At 38.4% G+C, this 24,252-nt stretch overlaps 1 protein-coding gene across 1 annotated transcript in view; it reads right to left on the reverse strand.

The window, feature by feature from the left end:
* The window catches only part of CD28 (CD28 molecule), an 85,620-nt gene that overhangs the window by 59,010 nt on the left and 2,358 nt on the right, over positions 1-24,252 (reverse strand). Inside the window, exon 3 of the mRNA XM_056808491.1 lies at positions 18,696-18,843. Within this exon, the coding sequence (XP_056664469.1) occupies positions 18,696-18,843 (148 nt within the window). The remainder of the gene's footprint in view (positions 1-18,695; positions 18,844-24,252) is intronic.

Below are 24,252 nucleotides of genomic sequence, written 5' to 3' on the forward strand. Positions count from 1 at the left end.
TACCAGTTGACCCTTGGCAATTCATTTAACTTATCTGGCTCAGTTTTCTAACCTGACAAATAGGGAGAATAATGGTATCTGCCTTATAGTGATTTTGTGATAGTAAAATGAAATATTTGTAAATTGCTTTATAAAATTTAAAATGTGATATAAAATCTAGCTATTATTATTAATGTTAATGTAATATTAAAGTTGCTGAATAAAAGGATTAGGATGGAGAAAAAGACCATGAAGCGGGTACTAGACTTCTTGAGAAAAGAGGGGGAATGACCTGAAGGCCAATAAAGAGATTATCCCAACAAGGATCTCAACTTCATGATGTCAATGGAGGGAGTAACTGAAAGGAGGAAAGATTGCTGAGTGATGGCAGCAAAGCCATGGTCTGTAAGTGGCAATGGGGGGCAAGGATTATGTCTACTCCTTCTCTGGCTCAGTGTGTCAAGAGTTATAAAAGAAGGGGCAGCTAGGTGGCTCAGTGGACTTAGACAAGCCTACAGATGGGGAACCCTAGGTTTAAATCTGGACTCAGACACTTCCTACCTGTGTGATCCTGGACGAGTCACTTAACTCCCACTGCCTAGCCCTTACCACTCTTCTGCCTTGGAACCAATACACCATATTGATTCTAAGATGGAAGGTAAGGGTTTAAAAAAAAAGTTCTAAAAGAATTTACACTGAAGGAGAGGGCAATCAAAGAAGGCACCAAAACTTGGTAAGCATCAAAAGAAAGGAAAAGCATGTAAAGGAAAAAAATTAGAATAAAGAGTTTGTTAATGAAAGAAAAGGTGTCCCAAAGGACATAAAAGGGACAGTGGAGGAGGAAGAGCACTGGGGAAGGATAGGACTGACCTGGATGAGGGTGAAAGAGTGAGAAGTGACAAGGACACAGTTTCTGCTTCACCAGTCTCTGAAACGCACAAAAAGGAAAAGGAGCTGTCCAAAAATAGAAAAGGGTCTTTACAGAGATGACCACCTTGACTCTAACACCTCATTCAGTCTCATCTCTCCCAGGCATCAAGCCCAAGAATCATGTCATCTTTAAGTTATTTGCTGACAAGTTTCCAATAATAGCAGAAAACTATTCTCTGAACACCAGAGGGAAAGAATTTGGCTATAGATGCTCTTGCTTTTGCAAAATAGTTCCAGGATTCTTGTGCCGGGACAGTGACTTCATATGCCAAAATGGCCCTGATGGTAAGTCCACGATAGGGATGATGTTGGTAATGAGCACTTCATCCTAAAATAAGAGCACATCTTGTCCATGGCAAATGGTTGGCCAAATTCAAATGTCTCCCAGTTGTTCATTTATGCAGCTAACACTGGTTGTTTGGATGATAAGCATATGGTCTTTGACCAGGTGAAAGAAAGCATGAATATTTTGGAAGCCTGAAGTACTTTGACTCTGGATTAAAACAAGACCAACAGGAAGATCAACATTGCTGACTGTGAACAACTCGTATGTATTTTTTTTTTTTTGGTATTGCATTTTGTTTTAACCACTAAACCTTTCCTTGGGTAGCTGGGGAGAACAACTCATCTTCCTCTTTCTCTTGCTTCAGTTCTATATGGGGTTCATTCCCCTTTTCCTTCTCAAGTCTGTTTAGATGGCAGAGTTAAGTTTATGAATATAAAATAAAAACTAAAAAGAGATAGAAAGACAGCCAGAGGGAGAGGGAAAAGGGAAGAAGGGGAGTGAGAGAGAGAGAGAGAGAGAGAGAGAGAGAGAGAGAGAGAGAGAGAGTTATTGCTGGGAGGGAAGTAGTATCTAGGACTGATCTCTGAGGGCCTTCTGTGATTAAATGAATCCTATCCATCACCTATATTATGTGTAGGTACTAGATAGGATTCATTATATATATATACATATATATGCAGAGAGGGCATAAGATTAGATTTTATATAGAGAAAATCTGATATAAATATATATATGAAATATCTCTGTATAACAGCATATAACATCTAAGGTTCCCTTTTTGTCTGAGGCTCCTTCCACTTCTGAGATCCTATAATTCTATCTGTAGAGAGAATAACTGAAATATCATCCCAAACCTAGTATCCCTCCTGTGTTAAAAGTGGGTATATGAGTTATTCTTTTGCACAGACATCGTCAATTATTTCCCAGTTAGCTATCTTTAGGCACTGGATAGGATTCGTTTAATCACAAAAGGCCTACAGGGATCAGTTCTAGATATTACTTCCCTCCCAGCAATAGCTATGTTTTTAGTGCCTTCCAAAACTCAGGTGCCTTGAGGGCCAGAAGTCTTACCAGTCAGAGTGGAAAAATCTGAGAAGTCTTGCTTAATTTTATCAGGATTGGTTTGAGAGAGGACTAATATAGTCTTACAACCATCTGCATGGCATTGAATATCTGTCAAAAAGGTAAGAGACCTCAGAGTTCATCAAATTGTTTTCTTCTTTCTTAAAAAAAAAAAAGAAATCTTGAAAAATCCAATTTCCTACATTAATCTGGAATTATGTTCAGAGTTATAAATCTGTAAGTACCTTTTGGCCCAGAAATGCCTCTATGAGGTTTATTTCCAAAGCTGATCAGGAAAAAAAAAGGGAAAGAATCTACATGTTTTAAAATATTTATAGCATTGTGATGGTAGAGAACTGGAAATTGAAAGAATGCCCATCAATCACAGGTATTTTTTTAAGGGCCTACCATGTACCAGGCCCTGAGGGATACAAGCATGAAGTATGAAATAATCTATCTATTAATATATATGTAAGGAGAGAGACAGAGGTAGAGAGAGGATGTGGAAGAGAGACAGAGGCAGAATGAGGACAAGGCGGAGAGGGATAGAGACAAAAAGAGAGAGAATTCTCTTCCACAAAATTAATTCTTATTTGATGAAACTTCCTAGGGTATTTCAACATTTTTTGGAAATATGAATGTTCTCCAGATGTGATGGGAGCAAAGGAAATGGTAGGGAGGATGTAGTTCTTTTAGTTTTTATCTTCAACATGATTTATTTCTCATAAAAGCATCCTTTCACCTAGACTCTTCTATATTATTGGTAAAATAAGAGAAAAGGAACATTTTCAGGGATTTTCATGTTAGTCCCTTTTGGGGATATCATAATATTAAGCTTTCCTCCTCCCTAAACAATTTGAAAAGACCTCCATCCTCTAATATGTCATTAAGTTGTACCTACAGGAAGTAGAGGTTTTGAATTCCATGGGTTTTTTTTTCAATGTTCCGTCATATCATTGGTCCCCCATGAGAACGCCCTCAGTTCCCACACTCATTGAATCGGCGAGGTCACTCTGGACACATCCCTCTATATCTTTGGAATGCTGTAGAAAAGTAACAGCTGCTAACGCCCCACCATCGCTCCTTCCTCATAACATATCATCCTGTTTGTCACATGAATTGAACCGGCTGGAGCCTCAGCTCTCATATACAGCCTCAGCCTTACGTAGAGGTGCCCAAAGGACGTTTGGGGTTCCTATACCACCACGTACACACTAGTTCTAACTATTTAAAGAATCTTTTTCTAGCTTTAGCCTCTAAATTCTTTTAATCTTAATGTTTTCTTTATATATTAGAATGTGATGTAAGGAAAACTAAACATTCAGTCCTTGGGTCTAAGGTCAGAAAAAAAAAACAACAAAAACAAAAATCAACCATCCTCTCTCTAAATATAGATGATTAGATGTCTGCATTAAAACATTTTGTTTTTATTTGAGAGAAATGGGAGAAAAGATAAAACACAGAGGCTAAAGATGGAGGAAAAATAATAGCAAAAATGATTTGGAGTCAAAGGAAGGGGCAGTACTGGAAATTACATGTATTGATAAAAGATCAGGGCAACTAGATGGCTCATTGGATAGAGAACCAGGCCTGCAATTGGGAAGTCTTGAATTCAAATCCAGCCTCAGACTCTTCCTAGCTGTGTGACCCTGGGGTAAGTCACTTAACCCCCATTGCCTATCCCTTTCCATTCTTCTGGAATGGAAATCAATACTTAGTATCAATCATAAGACAGAAAGTAAGAGTTTTAAAGAAAAAAGATACAAAAATGTCTACTGTCCAGCAACCCATCCAAAAAACCCTGATTGAGTATAGAAAATTGAGAAATAATAAGATTGTCTCTATCTGAGAAAGAAGATGTGATGGAACACTCCAAAATAAAGAAGGGGGGAGATTCCTCTGAGAACACTGTTGGCGTAATAGTCAATCAAGTCACTGATCTGGTGGGCAGATATAATTTAGAAGTAGTCAGTATGGCCTGGTCAGGATTCATGTTTTGGCTATTGTAGCTTCAGCAACCCTTGCTGCAAATCCAGCTTGAGTCTTTGTATAGTTCTTGAACCTACGCACAGGGAGAAGGAAGGTTTCAATGCTTCATGACTCCCCCACCCAACCACCCAATCCAAACTCAACTACTATGCAAAAGTTTCAAGCTAAAGTAACCTGAAGGGATAACCAAAATCCTCTTTGCCAATAATCAAGCAGTCCTAAAGCCTTTGCTTACAAGGGTGAGTAATAAAAATAAGAGAGTAATGATAACCAATATTTATATTGTACTTTAAAGTTACAAAATATTTCATACTTTTTTGCTTTAATTTTATCTACTATATCTATAGGTATCTCCTGTAAACAATATTATCTCCATTTTACATATTAGAAAAAAGGGAATCACCAGAATTTCAGGGTATGGTCAGTCTAGCAGCCATTAATATATGTTGCCTTCCAAAGAGAGTCCAACATGAGCAATATGGAAATATGTATTACATGAAAGTATGAGGAAGTGGAAGAGGAGGGAGGGAGAAAATTTGAATTCTAAAATGTCAAAAGTTGTTTCAACATATAACTGAAAAAATAAAATTTGAGGGAGAGACAGAAAGACAGAGAGAGACAGAGAGAGAGAGAGAGAGAGAGAGAGAGAGAGAGAGAGAGAGAGAGACCAACCTATAGACACTGCTATCAGTCTAGGACACTGATGGTGAACTTTTTAAAATTGAATGCCCAAACTGCAATCTTCATGCCACATGTGAGCTGCCCCTTCACCCCAGACAATGGAAAGAGGAAGTGTTCCTGTTGGGCTGCTTAGCAGAGGGGCAGGTGATATGAGAAATGTTCTCAGGTGTGGTGGAGAAGAAGAGAGGATCAGCCCCCTCTGGAACATGTGCCATAAGTTTGCCAACATGGGTGTAAAGCATAGCATGAATTGATTCCTGTGAAAAGTTGAACTCGCTGTTAATACCAAGGGACAACCCTGCTGGTCACTACTAGTTCTTAGAGTCTGGAAGACTTTAAGACTGAGGAAATGTGGTACTTACTAGAGAAGTCGGTACATTGTGTGAGTTTATGGGCCACTATGAGTCCTTTTAAGTATTTTCTAGTCGTTAAAGGACTCCTATTTTCTCAGTTTTCCAAAAGGTAGAATAAAAGGGTATACTGTAACCAGTAAATGCACTGTTACCTTGAATGTAGATAGAACATGGTGGCCTTGTTATTCAAATTCATGAGGACTTAGAAATTAGTTATATTCTGAGATTTTCCCAGAGTAAAATCAAAGCAAAGAGAATATAACGAGTCAAATATGAAGTGTTTAGAGAGTAGAGAGATCAGACCAAGATCAGATATGATCCATGTAAGCCCTGGACTGTGGCTCCTAGACCAGGGTTATATAGTCCCCTCACCTTTCCTGCATAATAATTGTATAGATCAAAAAAGGGGATGGAAATTATTTAACTGTATTCTCCATGAAGCAAACAATAGCAGGGCTTTAACTAGGGGGGAAATGGCAATTGTAATGTTGACTGGAAAAGCTCAATTGAGACCTCCATCCCAGTGTCCTAACACAGGAAAATAAGAGTTACTCCATCACTTCAATCCCAGTTCAGCTAAACCAGATCAACAACAGGAGCACTCCTGTAAGCCATCTGCTGCTGAGGGGAAAAAAAGGTAAAGTGTGAATGACCTGCTCTGTCTTTTCAGTTTCTAAAAACCTCTGAGTAGGTGATCATTCTCCATCCCTTCCCACACCCATTCTCGCCCACAGCCCTCCACGTTACAAAAATAGAAGCATATGAATTTTCAGTAGGAGACAGAGTAAGGCTCTGGCACCTCAGACTGTTAGGAATAAAGGCTGGCTCCTTGGGACTGGCTGGGGGTGCTATGTCACTACTGAGAAACACAAATGTTGATTAGACTTTCTCAAAATAGAAGCAACCTTGATCTGACTGAGCAACAGGAGGTGGCAGACGGGCTAATGATTCCTGCAGTGTTTGAAAAAGCTGTTTGTGAGAACCCTGTGGCAGAAATCCTAAGGGAGTGGTTCAAGCTAAGCCTGGCCAAGGCTGGAGTCTCTCCAGGTCTTCACTGTAAACCCTCCAAAAGCTTGCTGTTTGTTCTTTTCTTGGACCTATACTTATGGAACATTTGAAGAAATGTACTCTTGTGGGGAAAACCAGATCCTTACCAATCTGTCTGCAGCCTACCCTCCCTGGTTTATTTGTCAGGGGACATGAGCAGGAAGTTTTGTCTCTGAAGTGATCCAACTGCTAGTAAAGTATGTTTGTGTTTCATAGGGGCACAAATTCATGTTCATGTGTACGTGTCTGTTTATTAGACATGGAGCTAGACACACATGTCTGGATAGCTTCTAAGTAGAATGAATTCTATGTATACAATCATATCATACTCTAATACCTTATTGTGTCACAGAAATGACCTTGATGGCAAAATCGAACATTTATTTCCAAGGCCATCTGTTGCCATCACCAACTGGGTTTGACCTCTACAGCCCAGTAATGAATACACTATGTGACAAAGTAGCATTGGCACTTAAGAAGATGAAATCAGGAAGGAGCCAGACCTAACCAAATTCACACAAAATAAATTAAAGAAATTCATGTTTGAAGGAACACAATGATAATGACAGTTGGGGTCCAATTTCAAGTTATCTCAGAGAAGATTCCAAAAGAATAGAAAATTATGGGGTTGGGTTTCCTTCAGACCAAATCTATGATTTTATCAATAAAGAATCCTCCTGGTCAAAAAATTTTCTTAACCAATACAGATCAGTATCTGGTCTGTGCTTGGAGACCTTGAGAGATGAATCAACTTTCCCAGAGTCACTATGTGTCACTGGGTGTCAGAGGTTGCTTTTGAAACCAGTTCTTTCTGATTTTCAGGCCAGATTTCTATCCATTCCGCAGCTGCTATTATCCTCACTTCTCCAAATGTCAGAAGAATAATAAGTACCCTTCTCTGATACAGACTTTATCATCTCTTCAAAATTTTTATGAGAATAAGTTTACATATACATAGAGCATCCCTGAGACAAACCTAATAGCAAAACATGCTCAACTTTGTAGCCAATATTCTACAACTGACAGAAAAATAAAATTAATAGGAGCTTCCATTCCATTTATTATTTGTGAATAACGAAAAGAATTTAAAAAGATACTTGACTTTGTAGAAGATTCCGTGTCTGATTTAATCACCAGTATAAGTTTGTTCAACAACCCACTAAGTATAAATGTTAAGTAAGGCATCAAAAAAGGAGCTATATGATCTCCAAGCATTTTAGCCTCTGTCAAGGAGAATCGCTTGCACAAAGCAAAATAGAAAAGGGCTTCTATATCAGTGGTAAGGTTCTACACATTACTGATCATGGATGACATTGCGCATTAGCATTGACTCCTGGAGTGCTACAGTGTCATAATAAGTTCATACAGAAATATGTATTACATGAAAGTTTAGAAATAACCTATATCAGACTATTCATTGCCTTGGGGAGGGGCCAAGGGAGGGAGAGAGAAAATTTGAATTCTAAAATTGTCTTTGTATCCCCAGTGTCCAATAACAGGGGCAATCTACACTAAAAAACAGGGGATGAAGAATGCCTATTGCCCAAATTGTGACTTGCAATCAGACAGGCAGCTTATTGACATAGCCCATCAGTTTATAATCTTGGAATGACACTGCAGAAAGATAACAAGTTGGGACCAGAACTGAATACGAAGGATATCGACTGTATCACATCTGGGAAATTAAACAGTTCTTTCCACTATCCAAAGTTGCTCTCTGACCCCAAAATCCAGCTTTTTCATGCCAGCATTACTCCAATGATGCCATATAGTTAAATATGGTACAATTCTGCCATCTCAAAATAATCAAACTTTCAAATGGCACAGGAAAGCAATGGAAAGCTATATGGCAGGTATTAATAGACTGGAACATATTAATGATACACATGCAGGAAGGGAACTACATAACATCATTGAGGCCACATGTTAGAGGAAAAGAAAATAAGTCAATCATATACAGAGGAGGCAGCTAGTAGACAGCCTAAGTGGGGCATTGCTCTCTATGAAATACCAAAAGGACATGAAGGTCTCCAGCAAACCAGGCAGATCTTCTCTGGAGGACTAATAGAAAGCTAAGGACAAGAATCATAAAGTAGAAGTTAAAGATGAGCTGCAATTTGTACTAGTGGAGGAAGTGTACATACCATGGAAAAAGCATGGATAAATTGAAGAATTGAATAAGTACCATGACGTCTCCCTTCTTGGTATGGATCCATTTTTGCAATATAATTTATGTTATATATTCTCTATATTAAAGATACTTTTTAAGGTAGACCTACTTTCTGGGTCAGTGCACTCATGACTTCAGAATGTTTCTATTATTCTCCATTTTGTCATTAATCCAAGAGCTAGAATAGACTATAAGAAAAAACTTGGTGAAAGTTCTAAGAGGAAGTACAGGTGTAAAAAGTGTAACCTGGGAAGACTTTTTTTGAAGAAAATGAAGAAGAAAGACTCAGAGAGAGGCTAAGTAGTAGCCCTCATGTTTCTGGTTGACAGAAAGAAGATTGGCCAGATATTAGTCTGGGGGAGTATGGCACAAAGTGAATTGTACTATAATATGCTTTGTAGGCAAACCTACCAGGAGAATTTGGGGGTTCTTCCCCTGTTGCCTTTCTGAGAGACACCCCCTAAGAAGAAGATGACCTCAGAGCTGAGAGGTCAGGCTTGCAACAAGACTGAGACTATATCACTTAGCTCATTGTCACACAGATTTGGAGTAGCAACAGCTAAGTCTGAATCCCAGTTCTGTCATTTAGTACCTGTGTGACCCTTAACCAAGTCTCATTGGCTCTCTGAGATCTCAGTTTCTTCATCTATTAATGAAGGAATTTGCCTACATGAACTTCCACATCCCTTTGAGTTCTAAATCTATCATTTGACTATTCTGTTGGTGTTACATATTCCAGGAAACACCTGCAACCTACAAATGCAGCTGCAGACACCAAAAATAAAGCCATAACAAAGTAAGGTGGAAAGAGTACAGGAATTAAAGCCTGACCTATATTCAACTCTATTTAATTTAACAAAGATTTTTAAGCACCTCCAACTTGCTAGAGATGTAGCTAAGTGATGTAGTGGATATAGTGCAGATCTGGAATCAGAAAGACTCATCTTCTTGAGTTAAAATTCTGCTTCAGACCCTTGTGTGGCCTAGGCAAGTCTTTTAACCATGTTTGCCTCAGTTCCTTATCCACAAAATGAGCTAGAGAATGAAATGCCAAACAACTCCTATATCTTTGCCAAGAAATGGAATAATAAACAATCAGACACAAATGAAAAATGACTGAACATCCCTCCAATTTCTTGCTAGAAAAATGTGTTGGGCATTAGGGTTACAAAGACAAAAAAAGAAAAAACCCATCCTTACCATCCAACAGCTTATGTCTTACTAGGGTTATAACTTTACCTAGATAAATAAATGGAAAATAATTTGATAAAATAGAAAATAGTGATAACTAAAGAACTCAGAAAAGGCTTGACATAGGATGTAGTCTTTTGGGGCATAAAGAGTTCTTTCAAGGTGTTTAGTTATGAAGGGGACAAGAAATATGTGGCAATAACTTAAAGGGAGGATGGGGTCAAGTGAAGGTTTTTATGTATGAAGGAAAACTGGGCATATTCATAGAAAGCAGGGAAGGAACCAATGAGTAAGGAGATACTGATGGTGAGAAAGAGTAAGAAAATGGTCAAAGGAGCAAACCCTTAAAGGAGAAAGGAGGGTATAGGATCAAAAACATAAGCAGAGTGGTTATTCTTAGTAAAATGAAGGGTCACCTCTTCCTCCAAGACTAGCTCAAAGAAGGAAAGAATAGGAAATGAAGCTGAAAGGGTTTGAGAAATGGAGTTAAGTATATGTTTGTATAATTGATATAGTATTAATTGCTTTCTAATTGAGATTAAGAGGAAGAAAATTTAGAACTCAAGTTTAAAATAAAAAATAAATTAAAAAGTAACAGTAGGAAAAAGACTGCATTAAAGCAGAAAAAACTGTATAGATTAATATCATTAATTAATATTGATACAAAATATTAACATACTGAAAAACATGAACAAAATAACATATATCCCCCCCCAAAAAAAAAAACTTCCATTTTGATCAAATAAGATGTATAGCAGTAATTCAGGGTTGGGTTAAAATTAATCAAATAATCAGGATTTCCAGCCTTGTACATTATTCTCCCTACCTCACTCTATAATCCAGTCAAACTCACTTTTTCTCTATTCTTCATATATAACATTCCACTTCTCATCTCAATGACTTTGCATTGGCCTTCCCCCTCCTTCCTCACTCAACCTCATAGAATATCTCTCACTTCAAGACATAGTTCAAACGCGGTCTTTTGAACAAAGCCTTTCCTGAAGTCTTTGTATTCTTTTTTCATATTTATTCTATTGGAATGCAAGTTTCTTGTGAGTAGAGATTGTCTCATTTACTTTATTTGCATCCCCAGCATTTAGAATAGTATTTAAGATAGCATAAGTGCCTAATAAATGCTTCATGATTGGTTGATTTAAGGTACCTTTTTTCCTTAGGAGATAGAGTTCCCTCTTGAAAGGAAATGAGAGACTAGCATAAAGAACTTGTGGGGAGAAGACAAGTTTTGCAATTGGCACATTGAGGAGTATGATAAAGATTCGATCAAGGAAGCTACCATGCAGCAGTGAGGGCTCAATTGATATTTGTTAACATATAGTTACAGTGAAGTTAGCATTTTACATAACTTTCCCTTTTGAAGAAGAGGATAGAGATAAATATCAGTACAATAATTATCATCCTTGGCATCAGATAAGGAGAAGAGAAAACTAAGCTGACACTTAGCCTGTTTCTGAAACTGTATTCCTCAAGCTGCTCCCAAGATGTCTTACTATGTCAGTCTTTATATGACACTCCCTCTTTGGCTTTCTGAGAATCACCTGCATAGAAATAATAATTCAAGGCATGGAAGCTGATAAAAAGACAAAGTAAAATGATTCAGAGGAAATGCTTTAGCAGGCATAAAGGTCCAGCAAAAGAGGGCAGAAGAAGCATTCAGACAGTAAGAGGAGAACCAGGAGAAAGCAATGTCATAAAAAAATTGTATCAAGGCGAAGAGGGTCATCAATAGTGTCAAAAGCTGTACAGAGGTCAAGAAGGATGAGGAATAAAAAATATCATTAGATTTGACCATTAAGAGATCACTAGTAACCACGGAGAGAGTAGTTTTAATTGACTGATGATATTGGAAGTCAGAATGCAAAGAATCAAAGTTTGGCACATGTTAATATTTCCTAAGGTACCAGGCAGAAGGCCATGGAACTATTATAAAAATGGTAAAATTCTTAAATTTTTTTAACTCCCAAGAAGTAACATTCCCCACATTTGCCAAGATAAATACCTTATTTTTTTAAATCCATAAAAAAAAATGACTCCCCAGGTGGGGAATCTAAATAGGGTTCTTCCAGGAGAAGGGAACTTCATTAGTTTTCTATAGGTGATCCTAAAGAAATAAGTTGTTCTAAAGTTCAGGATCCTCTTGGGTACTTTCCAAGGTCTCTAGAAGGAGATTCCATTTCTTTTGTGGCAGTGATTGCTTCTCACAAAGATATAACTCTGTTGTCGCTGTGTCCTCTGGATCCAGGACTGCAAAAAATGGCAGTAGGTTCAATTTGTGGTCCTTCCATCACAGTCAGTTCACTGACAAAATTCTCGCCTCTGTTATCTACTGTGTTATCTATTTTATAACTGGTGCTGGCTTTCACTGTGATTCAATGATTAATTCAACTACAGAAGCAGAGTATGCTGGGAAACTCATTCACTCCTTAACCACAACTGTCTCAGAAGCTGGTGTTAATAAGTGGAAAGCTACTATCAGTCAATGGAATGAAGAGAATTGAGGCCTTCCTCAGCATGGTACACTCTGGGTGTAGGCGAATAATCAGAAAAGGAAGAATAGTATCTGTATTGGTTGAGTGGCTTTCTCTAGCAGTATCCTCAGCAGAATGTGGTTAGGAGGAAAGAAGAAAGATAGTAGGGGTTACCTAAGGTTAGGGTTTGGGTTTGTTCAGGCAGGAGCAGTAATATGATAAGAAGGCATGAAAGAACAAGAACAAGAAAGCAAGAAAGGATAGTGTATAATTGAATTGAACGACAGAGGGTCACAGCCATGAAGGAAAAAAAGAGAGGCCAGAAATATTGTCATGAATGAGGAGAAGAGACAAGAGCAGAGGAACTAAAGAGCACAGTGACAACAAAGAAAAAGTTTAGGAATTTTAAGGCAAAGGGAAAGATGGAAGCATGAAGTTAGGTTCAGAGAGAAAAATTTCAGAATTCAAGATCCTGGGAATAAAATAGCTATGAGATATACCGAAATATAGGAGGAGCTGAGTAAGTAAGTTGGAATGAAGGGGTACATTCTGTAATGGAAAATGATGTACTGAGAAGGTATGTGGTATGCAAGAGTATATGAATAAGCATACCGAAGTTACTAATCAAGAACTTAATTGGAGGAGTTGGAGTTGAGAAGGAAGCTAGGAGCCACATACTGAACTCATAGGAGCATAAATTGAGGTCCAATAGGAAACTTAGAAATCATCTAACCTAACTCCTTCATTTTTCAGATAAGAAACCAGAGAGGTCACATAACTAATAAAGGGCAGAGCCAGGTTTTGAATACAAACTTTCTGATTCCAACTTGGTTTTAAAAAATAAGGGAGAAATACCTAGAGCAGGGTAGGCAAACCTTTTCCCAGTTTGAGTGCCCAGAGGGCAAATTCAAGCTGTCTCTGCACTCCCAGACTATCACAGAGAGTTGAGTGAGAAAGTGCTTGCTTTGAGCTGCTGGACAGAGAGCTGAGGCATGCAAAAAGTGTCCTCAGGTTCTGGGAAAAGGGGGAATGAAGCAGCTTCCTGAGTGCACACAGGCCATACATGCCACAGCTTTGCCTACGAAGACCTAGGGGCTAGCAGATTGCTGCAACAATGATCTGGACATGATACAGCTAGAAGTTATGTTTTTGAGGGATGGTAGCAACAGGATCATCTGGAAATGGCAATGAAAGGGGGAAGAGAAGTAGGAACAAATATTTATTACACATCTACTATATGCCATGCACTGTGCCAAGTGCTTTAGAAATATGATCTCATATGGTCCTCACAACAATCTTGGAAGATAGGTGCTATTATTATCCCCTTTTTACAGAAAAGGATAAAGGAGTATATGTTTATTCCTCCTATTTCAGGAAATTGGAATACATGGGAGAAGCACCCAGTATTGGAAGGGATCTCCAGAGATGCAGTGTCTTCCAAAGGCATCCAGCTTTCTATTAACACTAAAAGAGGGAAAGAATGTGTAATGGAAGTATCTAAGGTGAACAGGAGTTCATTAATAATAGCATATGAAGGGGCAGCTACATGGCTCAGGGGATAAATAACCAGGCCTTGAGATGGGTCTTGGGTTCAAATCTAGAATCAGATACTTGCTAGTTTTGTGACCATAGGGCAAGTCATTTGACCCCATTTGCCTAGCCTTACCTGTCTTCCACCTCAGAACCAATATTTAGAATTGATTCTTAGACAAAATGTATGAGTTTGAAAGGAAAAATAAAATAAAATTTAAAAAACAATAGAGCTAGGATTCTAGATGACATGATGGAATGGGAAAGATATAGACATTAGAGGAAATGGACTGAAGTAAATAGAGATAAGAATGCAAGTAGAGGTAGCAGTAAGTTCCTTGAGAGTAAGGACTATTTCAGTCTTTGCATTTATACCCTAATGCCTGGTTATGTAATTACCTAGTACAGTAATAGGTGCTTAATAGTAGCTGATTGTCCGTACATCCCTAAACCACAGGTATAATGGGAGCAGAAGGAAGGAGTCTGACTGCCATAGGGTAAGAAAGAGTTAGTTTATTGGGGATGCCACCTTACAGGATCCTGTGATCATCTGAGTACAGAGATGCTGGATTTTGCAGATTATCAATCCAAACATATTTCTGAGGGTAGAAAGAGCAAAAATCATGTTACAGATTTTGGTATAGAAAAGTGTGAATTTATGCTTCATGCAAGATCTGTGACATCATCACAAGATGGCAAGGGGATTATGTATATCCAAGTGGAAGAAGCAGGGAACCATCAATATAGTTTCATTTGTACTTTGGGTTCAGATCTCAAAGTCCTATCTCTTTTACATATGTAAACTGAACAATTATCTATGAGGCTTCAGGCAGGGCACTTTACCATATAAGGTCTGTTTTTTTCATGTGCTAAATAATAATATACACATTACTTAGCTTCACAGAAACAAAAGCCCTTTGCAAGGCATAAAATGCTATCTAAATATGAGCCAATATTATTGGGAGGGGGGACATGAAGAGGGAATGCAGTACAGTGGAACAGGTACTGAATATGGAATCAGATGATATGAAAGGATCAAAATCTCAGTTATGCTACCTATGAGGTGACTAGGTGGTGCAATTGATAGAACTTCAGGTGTGGAGTCCAGAAGACTCATATCTTTCTGAGTTTAAATCCAGCCTCAGATACTTACTAGCTTTGTGACTCTAGGTAAATCATTTGAAACTGTTTGCCTCAGTTTCCTCAACTGTTAAATCTATGCTGCAGGTTGAATATGAAAGCTGTGTCCTATTCATCATTCTGCTGACACCGTCCCACCTCCAAGACTCCATCCCTGTGGGAGGCAGGATGACGCTGCAGCTTTTCCTCTCTTCTCCATCCAAAGTATCATGAAGGGGATAATCTAGGGACCAGTACTATCAAGGTTTACATTGACTCTCCTGCCTACCTCCATTTATGGCACAGATACACCAAGGTGCTTTTCCAGCATAGACACCTGCTCTCCCTCTCTTATCACCTCTGAAGCTCCACTGTACTGCCTTCCCCAACTATTCCATGAAACAGAGAATGAGAAAAAGCTTTCAATATCTGAAGCCACTGACATCTCAAAGACAAAGAGGGATGTGATGATGGGGGTGAGGTATAAAGACTGAAACCTTTAGGAAAAAAATCTTTGAAGTGCAGAGAGAGAAGGAAGGGAGTTAGAGGACAAGGACAAGGCTTTAATAGATCCATATACAATGAGAGTGGGGTGTATGGGGTGCTCAGGGAGGGGTAGTATCTCTGGTAAGGAGGGCTTGTCGTGCCCTCTTAGGGCAGCTCTCCAGCCTCTGACACCCAGCTCTCACTTGTGGCTCCCAGTAGCTGCTAGCATGTGGCAGCTGCCACACCCCGGGCAACGGCTTCGACAGGCCGACTAAATCTTGTGAGGGTAGCCATCGGGTCGTAGACCCCTGGTGTAAAGATTAAAATTTAGGAATATGGGGAGACTGAGGCAGGTAGAAATTAGTTTCTCTCTGCAAGGAGTATTATTTTTTTTAGAGGTTTATTAAAGGTTAAAGATTAAAGAAAATGCAGAATAAAATAAAAAAAAAACATGCCTAAGCCAGAGGCCTAGGCCAGATAACCTCACATCACAGAAGAGATGCATCTGCTCCAAAACGGAAGTCCAAAAGACCCCAAAAACCTTTGCCACCAGCTTAAATCCTTCCTCTATCTCGGCCCACTTCGGAATTCCCGTGAGATTACAAAGCATTTTGGGGAAGTGGAGCAAAGGCTTGTGGGGATTGTAGTCCTGTATTCGAGTCTATTTTTTACATTCCCCGTTTGATCGTTTGCAAAAAAATTAATTTTTTCCCAAAGGATCATGAAAACATAATCAATTTAAAGATTACAATAATTTGATGATAAGAGAAAAAAACAAACAAACCCAATAATTGCTGAACGCATTGACAAAAAGCCAGTTTAGGGCAAGTCCCCTTTGGCGTGAAAGTACAAATACAAATAAATGTTTAATCAACCACACCCAAAGTTCAATTTTGTGCAACTTGTGGTCTGGAGGCTTCTTCATGGTGGCTTCTCCAACAGTTCAGTTCTGGATTCAGAAAGGTAGCATCTTCTTTACCTAAAATTCTTCTCAAAAGGAATTTAAACTTTGCAATTTAAATAATAATATTTTTTTTTTACATTCCCCCCATTAAGAGGGTGATTGACAAATACAGAATCACTTAAGGATGCATGGCTGAGGTATGAGGTATATGAATCAATTGGCAAGAGAAATTAAAAAGATATCAGAAAAATCCAAATAAAAAAGAAAAAATTTCTGGATGAAAATATAGACTATCAAAGTCTTATGTGTAAAAATTCCAAGTAAAAAGAAAAATAAATCTATAACAGGTCCTTCTATCAGGGCCCAATCAAAATGATCTAAGCAATGATGCATTTACCCAGTCAATAGCCAGGACTACAGAAAGGTATCACACTATGAGAGGCAGAAAAGGGGACCAGAGTATATAAGCCAAGGTTCCGGGAGCCAAGTTTGAGGTACTTGGTAGAATGTGGAACAAGGAAGACCTGCTTTTAACACATGTTAAACAGCCACAACCTCGAACCCCAAACACGTTCAAGTCCTCTTTGTCTAAGCTCAAAGTGACATCAATTTCACCAGGATTGGTTGGTCTCTTTGACCTTATGCTCTATTGGCACTATGCAGTGGCTCTTTTGTGTATATCTTGTCCTGGAATCAGACAGAATCATTAAGCAAAGTCGCATAATTTATCAAATAATTAGTGGCATCATTTTTATAGTCACAAGCTTTTTAGGACATGCATTAGCAAATGTATTTCAAACTTGTAGCACTAAAAAGTCAAAAAGTTAAAGAAAATCTTAATGCTGGTGACATGTGCTTCAAATATAAAAAGGAGAGGAAAAATAATTAAAAAAAACTGAAAAAGTATATTGCACATGCAAGAAAAATATAATAATAAAAGAGCTTTAAAAATTCAAAAATATAGCTTATAATCATTGACACTCTGTGTCAGCTAAGAAAATATAAAATGCAAGGCTTTCTCACCAAAAATGAGATCCGTTTCCTCTTAATATCTGGCCATGCTCACTGTGAGTAGAAGGCAAATGAATTGAACAAGGTAACATTTTTTTTTCATTTTTAAAAATGCAGTAGTACAAATATGTAGTTACCAAAATCCCCAAAATTCTCAATAGCCCAATTAATTACAATAGCAAACAAACACACTTTCATATTTCACATAAGTTGCTGTATGACATTTTTAAAACCTATGAATTGATGGACATTTGTCACAATTTTTACAAACATACAATCTTTCAACCTTGGTATTTAAACATATTTTTTTAAACAAAGTAAAACTCATCTTGGGTTAAGAACATAATCAAGAAATCTATATTTCATTCTGGTAGAAGTAAAGTAGTGAGCTGAAGAGTATAAATAAGAGGTGCTCCTTTTTCTTGAAGGCTTATAGGGATACAAATGCCCTGAGATTAACTGTCCCAACTTCCATTCACATATTTAGAAATGCGGGAAGGTTGGGGGTTATAAAATGTATTTCACTTCAGCTACTGTAATGGGCCTTACCTCGTGGTAGGGGCAGGCAAAAATAACCAAATTGTTAAAAAAAAATTCCAAAAATCATATTTAAAAAACCCTTAAAATCAAATCATTTGAGGTATTTAGCACATTAAAATTTCCAAGGTTGTTAATACAATTATAACCAGTTCTAAAGTCCATCTATCCTCAGCAAAATAGAAAAAAGCTGTTTTTTTCATATATGGGCTTAATCACAATATTTGTTCAACACAGTTATAGGGGAAAAACAACAGGATTTTTAAAACTAAGTACATTCAAAATAAATTCAATCAACCTTCAGTTCAAGCAGAATAATATTGAATCCAGTAATATATGAACTTAAAATCACAAAGTTAAACCATAACAAAAAATGCAATAGAATACAGAGATTTTTATAAACCATTGGAGTCTGAAATGCCTTAGAATATAGCCTTTAGTCTCTTCAAAGTTCATTGGGTTCTTATCCATTTAAATGTCTATTGTTAGAAGGCAGAGTGGTAAGGGCTAGGCAATGGGTTTTGAGGGACCCGTCCAGGATCCCATAGCTGGGAAGTATCTGAGGCCAAATTTTAACCCAGGACCACATGTCTGTAGGCCCAGCTCTCAGTGCCCTGAGCCACCCATTTGCAAATTCAAAGTTGAATCTTTGGGTTGAATCTTTCTTCTGGCACGCAGGTGAAATCAATGAAATTACCAGAACAGTCAAAAGGTATCCTTTTAAACAGCCCATTGCTTAAAAGTCTGTTTGAAAAATCTGTTTCTTCTCCTCTCCCTTTTCTCTCTCCCCCTGCTCTGATACTTCCTCCTGTCCCAGTCCACTTGGAGCCCAGGCCACCCACGTGGAGCCAATATACCCCCCACCCCTGTTTTGTTACCCACTAAGGATCTGGGTTTGTTGGGCATGCAGGTCATCAGGTGATTACAATCTTGCTTGAATCAGGTGGGCCAGGTGAGTGAGAGAAAGTCCCCTGGGCCGGGGCCAGAGCGCAGACAAGCAGGGCCGAGCGGAACAGGCAGCCGGGGGGAAGCAGCTGTCCAAAGCGGATGGCGGCGGTAGGCAGGCAGGAGCTGATCAACAGCTTTGGGAGAGTAAAAAAAAAAAACAAGCAGGGCCAGGAGCTTGGGCACCAGGTGAGAGGCTGCAGAAGCAGGAGCAGGAGAGGGCTGCAGGCAGGAGCTGATCAAGATAGTTTTCTAAAGAGCATCTTGGAGGAATTTGGCTTTAAAAAAATCACTATCTAGGCTAAAAAATTTGAGAAGTTCTCATCCAATCTAGTGGTTGCCATCTGTAACAGTTAAAATTTAGGAATATGGGGAGACTGAGCAGGTAGAAATTAGTTTCTCTCTGCAAGGAGTATTATATATATATTTTAGAGGTTTATTAAAGGTTAAAGATTAAAGAAAATACAGAATAAAAAAAAAAAGCACGTACCTAGGCCAGAGGCCTAGGCCAGATAACCTCACATCACAGAAGAGATGCATCTGCTCCAAAACGGAAGTTCAAAAGACCCCAAAAACCTTTGCCACCAGCTTAAATCCTTCCTCGATCTTGGCCCACCTCAGAATTCCCGTGAGATTACAAAGCATTTTAGGGAAGTGGAGCAAAGGCTTGTGGGGATTGTAGTGCTGTATTCGAGTCTATTTTTTACACTGGTGAACCAAGGCTTTGCTCACCCAGCATGTGAAGACTGCTTCGGCTGAACAGATGGAAGAAACCAATAAGAAGGTTCAACGGCTGAGATGGCGATGCAGCAAAGCACTGTGGAGTGCTTAGGGCGTGATGGAGCACAAAAGACAACATGGCCATCCAATGTAGCTGAGGAAGTCTCCAGGTGTAATGATTTTTTGTGCCACTGGACCCAGACTGCCAATGCCGAGAGAGTAGGACTGTCTCTGTGCATCGGCTTTTCCACTTAAATATCCTTCACGCACAAGTGTCTTTGTGCACACTCATCTATACACCATGCACAAAGACAATCATCATCCTTGGTTACCGAGAGACTACTATAATAATACAATGAGACCTAAGATCAATACGATGTCAAGATCTTTGTAAGCACCAAGACAACAGAACTTGAGGGGATCTTGAGAAGAAACTGCCACAGTTTGAAGATCCATATAAAGAGAGTTTGGGGAAGCAGATTCTAAAACCATGTTGGTGAATGTTTAAGTTTTCATGCCCAAACTGCAACTTCAAGCTGCCTGTGAGCCCCCCACATTATCCCAGAGAGCGGAGGGAGGAACTGCTTGCTTTGGATGGCTGGACAGAGGGGCAGGGCATGCAAAAACTGTTCTGGGACACTGGGAAGAGGAGGAACAGAACAGTCCCCCCACCCTCATGCCAGCCTGGCATGCATGCCAATACCTCACCAACACTGTTCTAGAAGGTAAAAGGTGCCTAAATCTATCGACCTTAGTCTTATCAAACCTACCTCAGCTTAAGTATCATCCACACAGAGTTGACCACATTTGTAATAGGATTCCAATTTTGAAAAAAAAAAAAAAACAGATTCAGTCTAAACAGAGAACAGGAACTAAGAAAAATGGTCTAGTTTCAGGTTAATCTGTAGAACAAAAATGAGTCATCAGGATTTTCATAAAATCGTAAACTGTCCATTTGCATGTTATTTTAATGCTTTTGTCAGTTGGCAAAGAGAAGAAGCTTTAGACCAGAGTGAGCTGTACTTTTATATATGTGACCATTACATATAGTCCTTCAGTTCTTTGTACTTCCCTTATGGTACTTTCCACGTACTCTGTTGTATTAGCAGCTTGGTGACTCAGTGGATAGAATAATGGGCCTGGACTCAGGAAGACCTAAATTCAAATTTAGCCTCAGAAACTTACTGGCTGTGTGACCATGGGAAAGTCACCTAATTTCTTTCTGCCTCAGTTTCTTCAACTATAAAATGAGAATAATAATAACATCCTTTTCCAAGGTTTGTAAGGCTCAGATGAGATATTTGTAAAGTTCATGACACGTAGTAGGTACATAATTAATGTTTGTTCTCTTCCTCTTTGTATTATACTTATTTGCTCACATTTTGTCTTCCCTAACAGATCAAATATTCCTCAATTCATGGCCATGTCTTAGTCTTCTTTGTATCCCACACATCACCTAAAAATGTTTCATCTAGCATCTAGCAGATGCTAAATAAATGTTGTTGAAAAAATTATTTAATGAACATATGGGATTGTGCCATTTACACTTCCATTGTTTTTCTGTCAGGATACATGATTTTCCTGTAGTTAATCCTGGGACAAGGAAGTAGGCATGAGTACATGATGTCTCTAACTCCTCCACTTCCTCGATCTGACAAGTAAGTGTATAAAATGAGGCCCTTGAACAAGATGATCTCTTAAATCCCTTCTACTCTAACAGTCTATGATGTTAGAGTATGATATGTTTCTGACTATCTTGAGAATCTTCTCTATCTCATTGCTTCCTACATCAGACACTCCTGCCTACACATCTCTGAACCCTTAGCACCACAGAAGTTAGATGTAATACATCTCATATTCTACACCTCAGAATGTGGCAGCTATAACTCACATACCGGATGCATCCTATAAAGGATGGATCTTGCCAGATAAAGTAGCCAAGAGAAAATGTTCATAACATTATTCATTATGATAGCAGCCCTGCTTTCTCCATCTTCAAGGTCCAAAGACTGGAGTGGACCACCCTCCATAAATAATGACACTCACAATTTTGGTTTGTTCATTTCCTGTTGACACACACCTGCATGAATCATAGATCCTTCAGAATTTTCGCTTTTACTTTTTCTATGATCCTTACCACATTTGAGTCGGCTTCTTACTTCCAGTTCTGGGAACTGTTATTCAGGAAGAGGATGGGTCATTGACCGGATGACAATGTATGACCAAGTGCCAACTACAAAAATTAAAATGATAGATTTCCACCTCTAATTTCAAATCTCTACCCCTAAGCTCATTGACAGAACATACTGACCTCTAGGGCAATCTCCTGCCTTCCTCAGTGAATTACAATCTTCCTCTCTACAATCTTCCAAAATCATCATCTCCCAACATCATCATCATAGACTACTTTAATATACATCCTAGTGGCAACTAGGCAGCTCAGGGAGTAGAGATACAGACCTGGAGATAGGAGGTCCCAGGTTCAAATTTCACCTCAGATATTTCTTAGCTATGTGACCCTAGGAAAGTCACTTAATCCCAGTTGTCTAGCCCTTACCACTCTTTTGCCTTGGAACTGATACTTAGTATGGATTTTAAGACAGAAAGCAAGGGGTTTAAAAGAGAGAGAGAGACAGAGACAGAGAGAAAGAGGGAGAGAGAAAGAGAAAAAAAGAGAGAGAAAAAGGGAGAGAGAGACAGAGAGAGATTATAATAGATGTGATAAAAAAAAAGGGGGGGGAGACCATTTAAACAACAACAAAAAAGATGACTGAATGGAAATTGAATATCTTTAAGTATATGAAGGGATCAAAGATAGTGTGAAGGTTATTTATTTATTGAGGTTCAAAGAGTTTAAATGATTTATGTCATCTCAATACCCCAATGATCAGTGGTAAATCACAGCATCTCTCAGTAAACAGTATTCAGAAATTATTGTGGGCAAAAAAAAAATCATCTTTGAACTACCCCAATGATGAGTCCATCTGGAATCAACTAAGATGATGTTCAGTTGACAAACATATAGTCCATAATTGGATCCTTTGAAAAATAGCTTTTCTGATTTTGTAAGGCCTGCAAGAGACTATGCTCCACAGGTGTAGTCTGAAAATGCAGGGTCAGCTGTGATCCATGATGAGGTATCAAGGATAGATAATTTTAACAGAGATCCCAGGGGGACCCAGCTCATAATTAATCAAATATTTCATCAACAGATAAAATGTTCTTTCTACAACACTCCAGTAATAATATTGTCATGTAAAAATTAAAATTAAATCTCAATAATAAAAATATTATATTTTAAGGGATTTATTAATGATCATTAGAAATAAAGGAATAAAAGAGATACAAAATAAAAACCACATGCCCATGACTAATCAGCCAGTTCAACCCCCCCCCCCCATTACCACTACCATGCTTGCTACATCCAAGCCAAAAAGAGCAAGTAGGACCACCCACTGAATATTTATTCTCTGTCTACAGGAAGTACATAATGACAGAAAGTTAGTGGATTCCCAGGAAATGTAGTTCTTTTTTAAGGTAACAGATTTTCAATTATACATTCCCTCAATGATGATTGGGAGACTAGTCTCCCCAGTTGATCATTTAACATAATAAACATTTAAATTACAGTAATCTGTGGATAAAAGGGAAAAGAACAAATCCATGATTGCTATATGCATTGGCAAAAAGCCAATTGGGGTAGTCCCCTTTGGCATAAGAGAATACATGCAAAACAAATTCATTCAACCCCACACAGTTCAAATCACCACATCCCAAAGTTCATTCTGGATCTTCTGGTGCAGTGTGTGGTCTGTGGAGGTATCTTCATGGTGCCTTCTCCAAACAGTTCACTTTCTGGATTCGAAGAGGTAGCATATTTCTTTTTTTTTCTATTTGAATAAGTTTATTTAGTCAATTTAGAACATTATTCCTTGGATAAAATAATCACATTATTTCCTTCCTTCCCCTCCACCCACTCTTCCCACAGCCAACATGCAATTTCATTGGGTATTTCATTAGAACCCATTTACATTTTGTTGTTTACACTAGGATGTTCATTTAGAGTCTACATCCCCAACAATAGGTAGCATGTTTCTTAACATAAAATTACTCTCAAAAAAAATTAAACTTTGCATTTTAGAATAATAATATATTTCCCCTGAAGAGGGTTTTGAAAAACACAGAGATCACTTAAGAATACATGGCTGAGTTATAAGGTATATGAATCAATTAGCAAGAGAAATAAAAAACATCTAAAAAATCCAAATAAAAGAGAAAATAATCTGTGGATGAAATATAGACTATCAAATCTTATGTGTAAAAATTCCAAGTAAAGAAAAAAAAACTATAACAGATCCTTGAATCAGGGCCCAATTAAAGTAATTTCTATGCCACAAGTCTGTAGGACAAATGTAGTAATATTTGACTTACCCATTTGCAGCCAAGACTACAGGAAGTTGCCATACTATAAGAGAGAAAAAAGGACTAGATTTTTGTGTGATAGGGAAGTGTCATTCCCTGGTCTGATTTTTACCTTCACTCTCAGGGATAGGGGGAGCCAGGATGATAGCCAAACTTTGGTACTTGTCTGTGAGTATTTCACAAAGAGAGTGGATACAAGGTGTCTTGCATCTTAACATATGTCAAATGCCTCAACCTCAAGTCTCACACTAAGTACAAGTCCTTTCATATTGGCTTAGAAGTCCATCGGTGCTACATGGATTGGTTTGGTTCTTTTTAACCTTGTGCTTCTTGGCACTGTATAATGGCTCTTTTCTTCCCTTCTCCTGGAATCAGACAAAATCATTAAGCAAAGTCCCATAATT

Source organism: Monodelphis domestica, chromosome 8 (assembly GCF_027887165.1).
Source record: "Monodelphis domestica isolate mMonDom1 chromosome 8, mMonDom1.pri, whole genome shotgun sequence".
In the NCBI taxonomy this organism is placed as follows: domain Eukaryota; kingdom Metazoa; phylum Chordata; class Mammalia; order Didelphimorphia; family Didelphidae; genus Monodelphis; species Monodelphis domestica.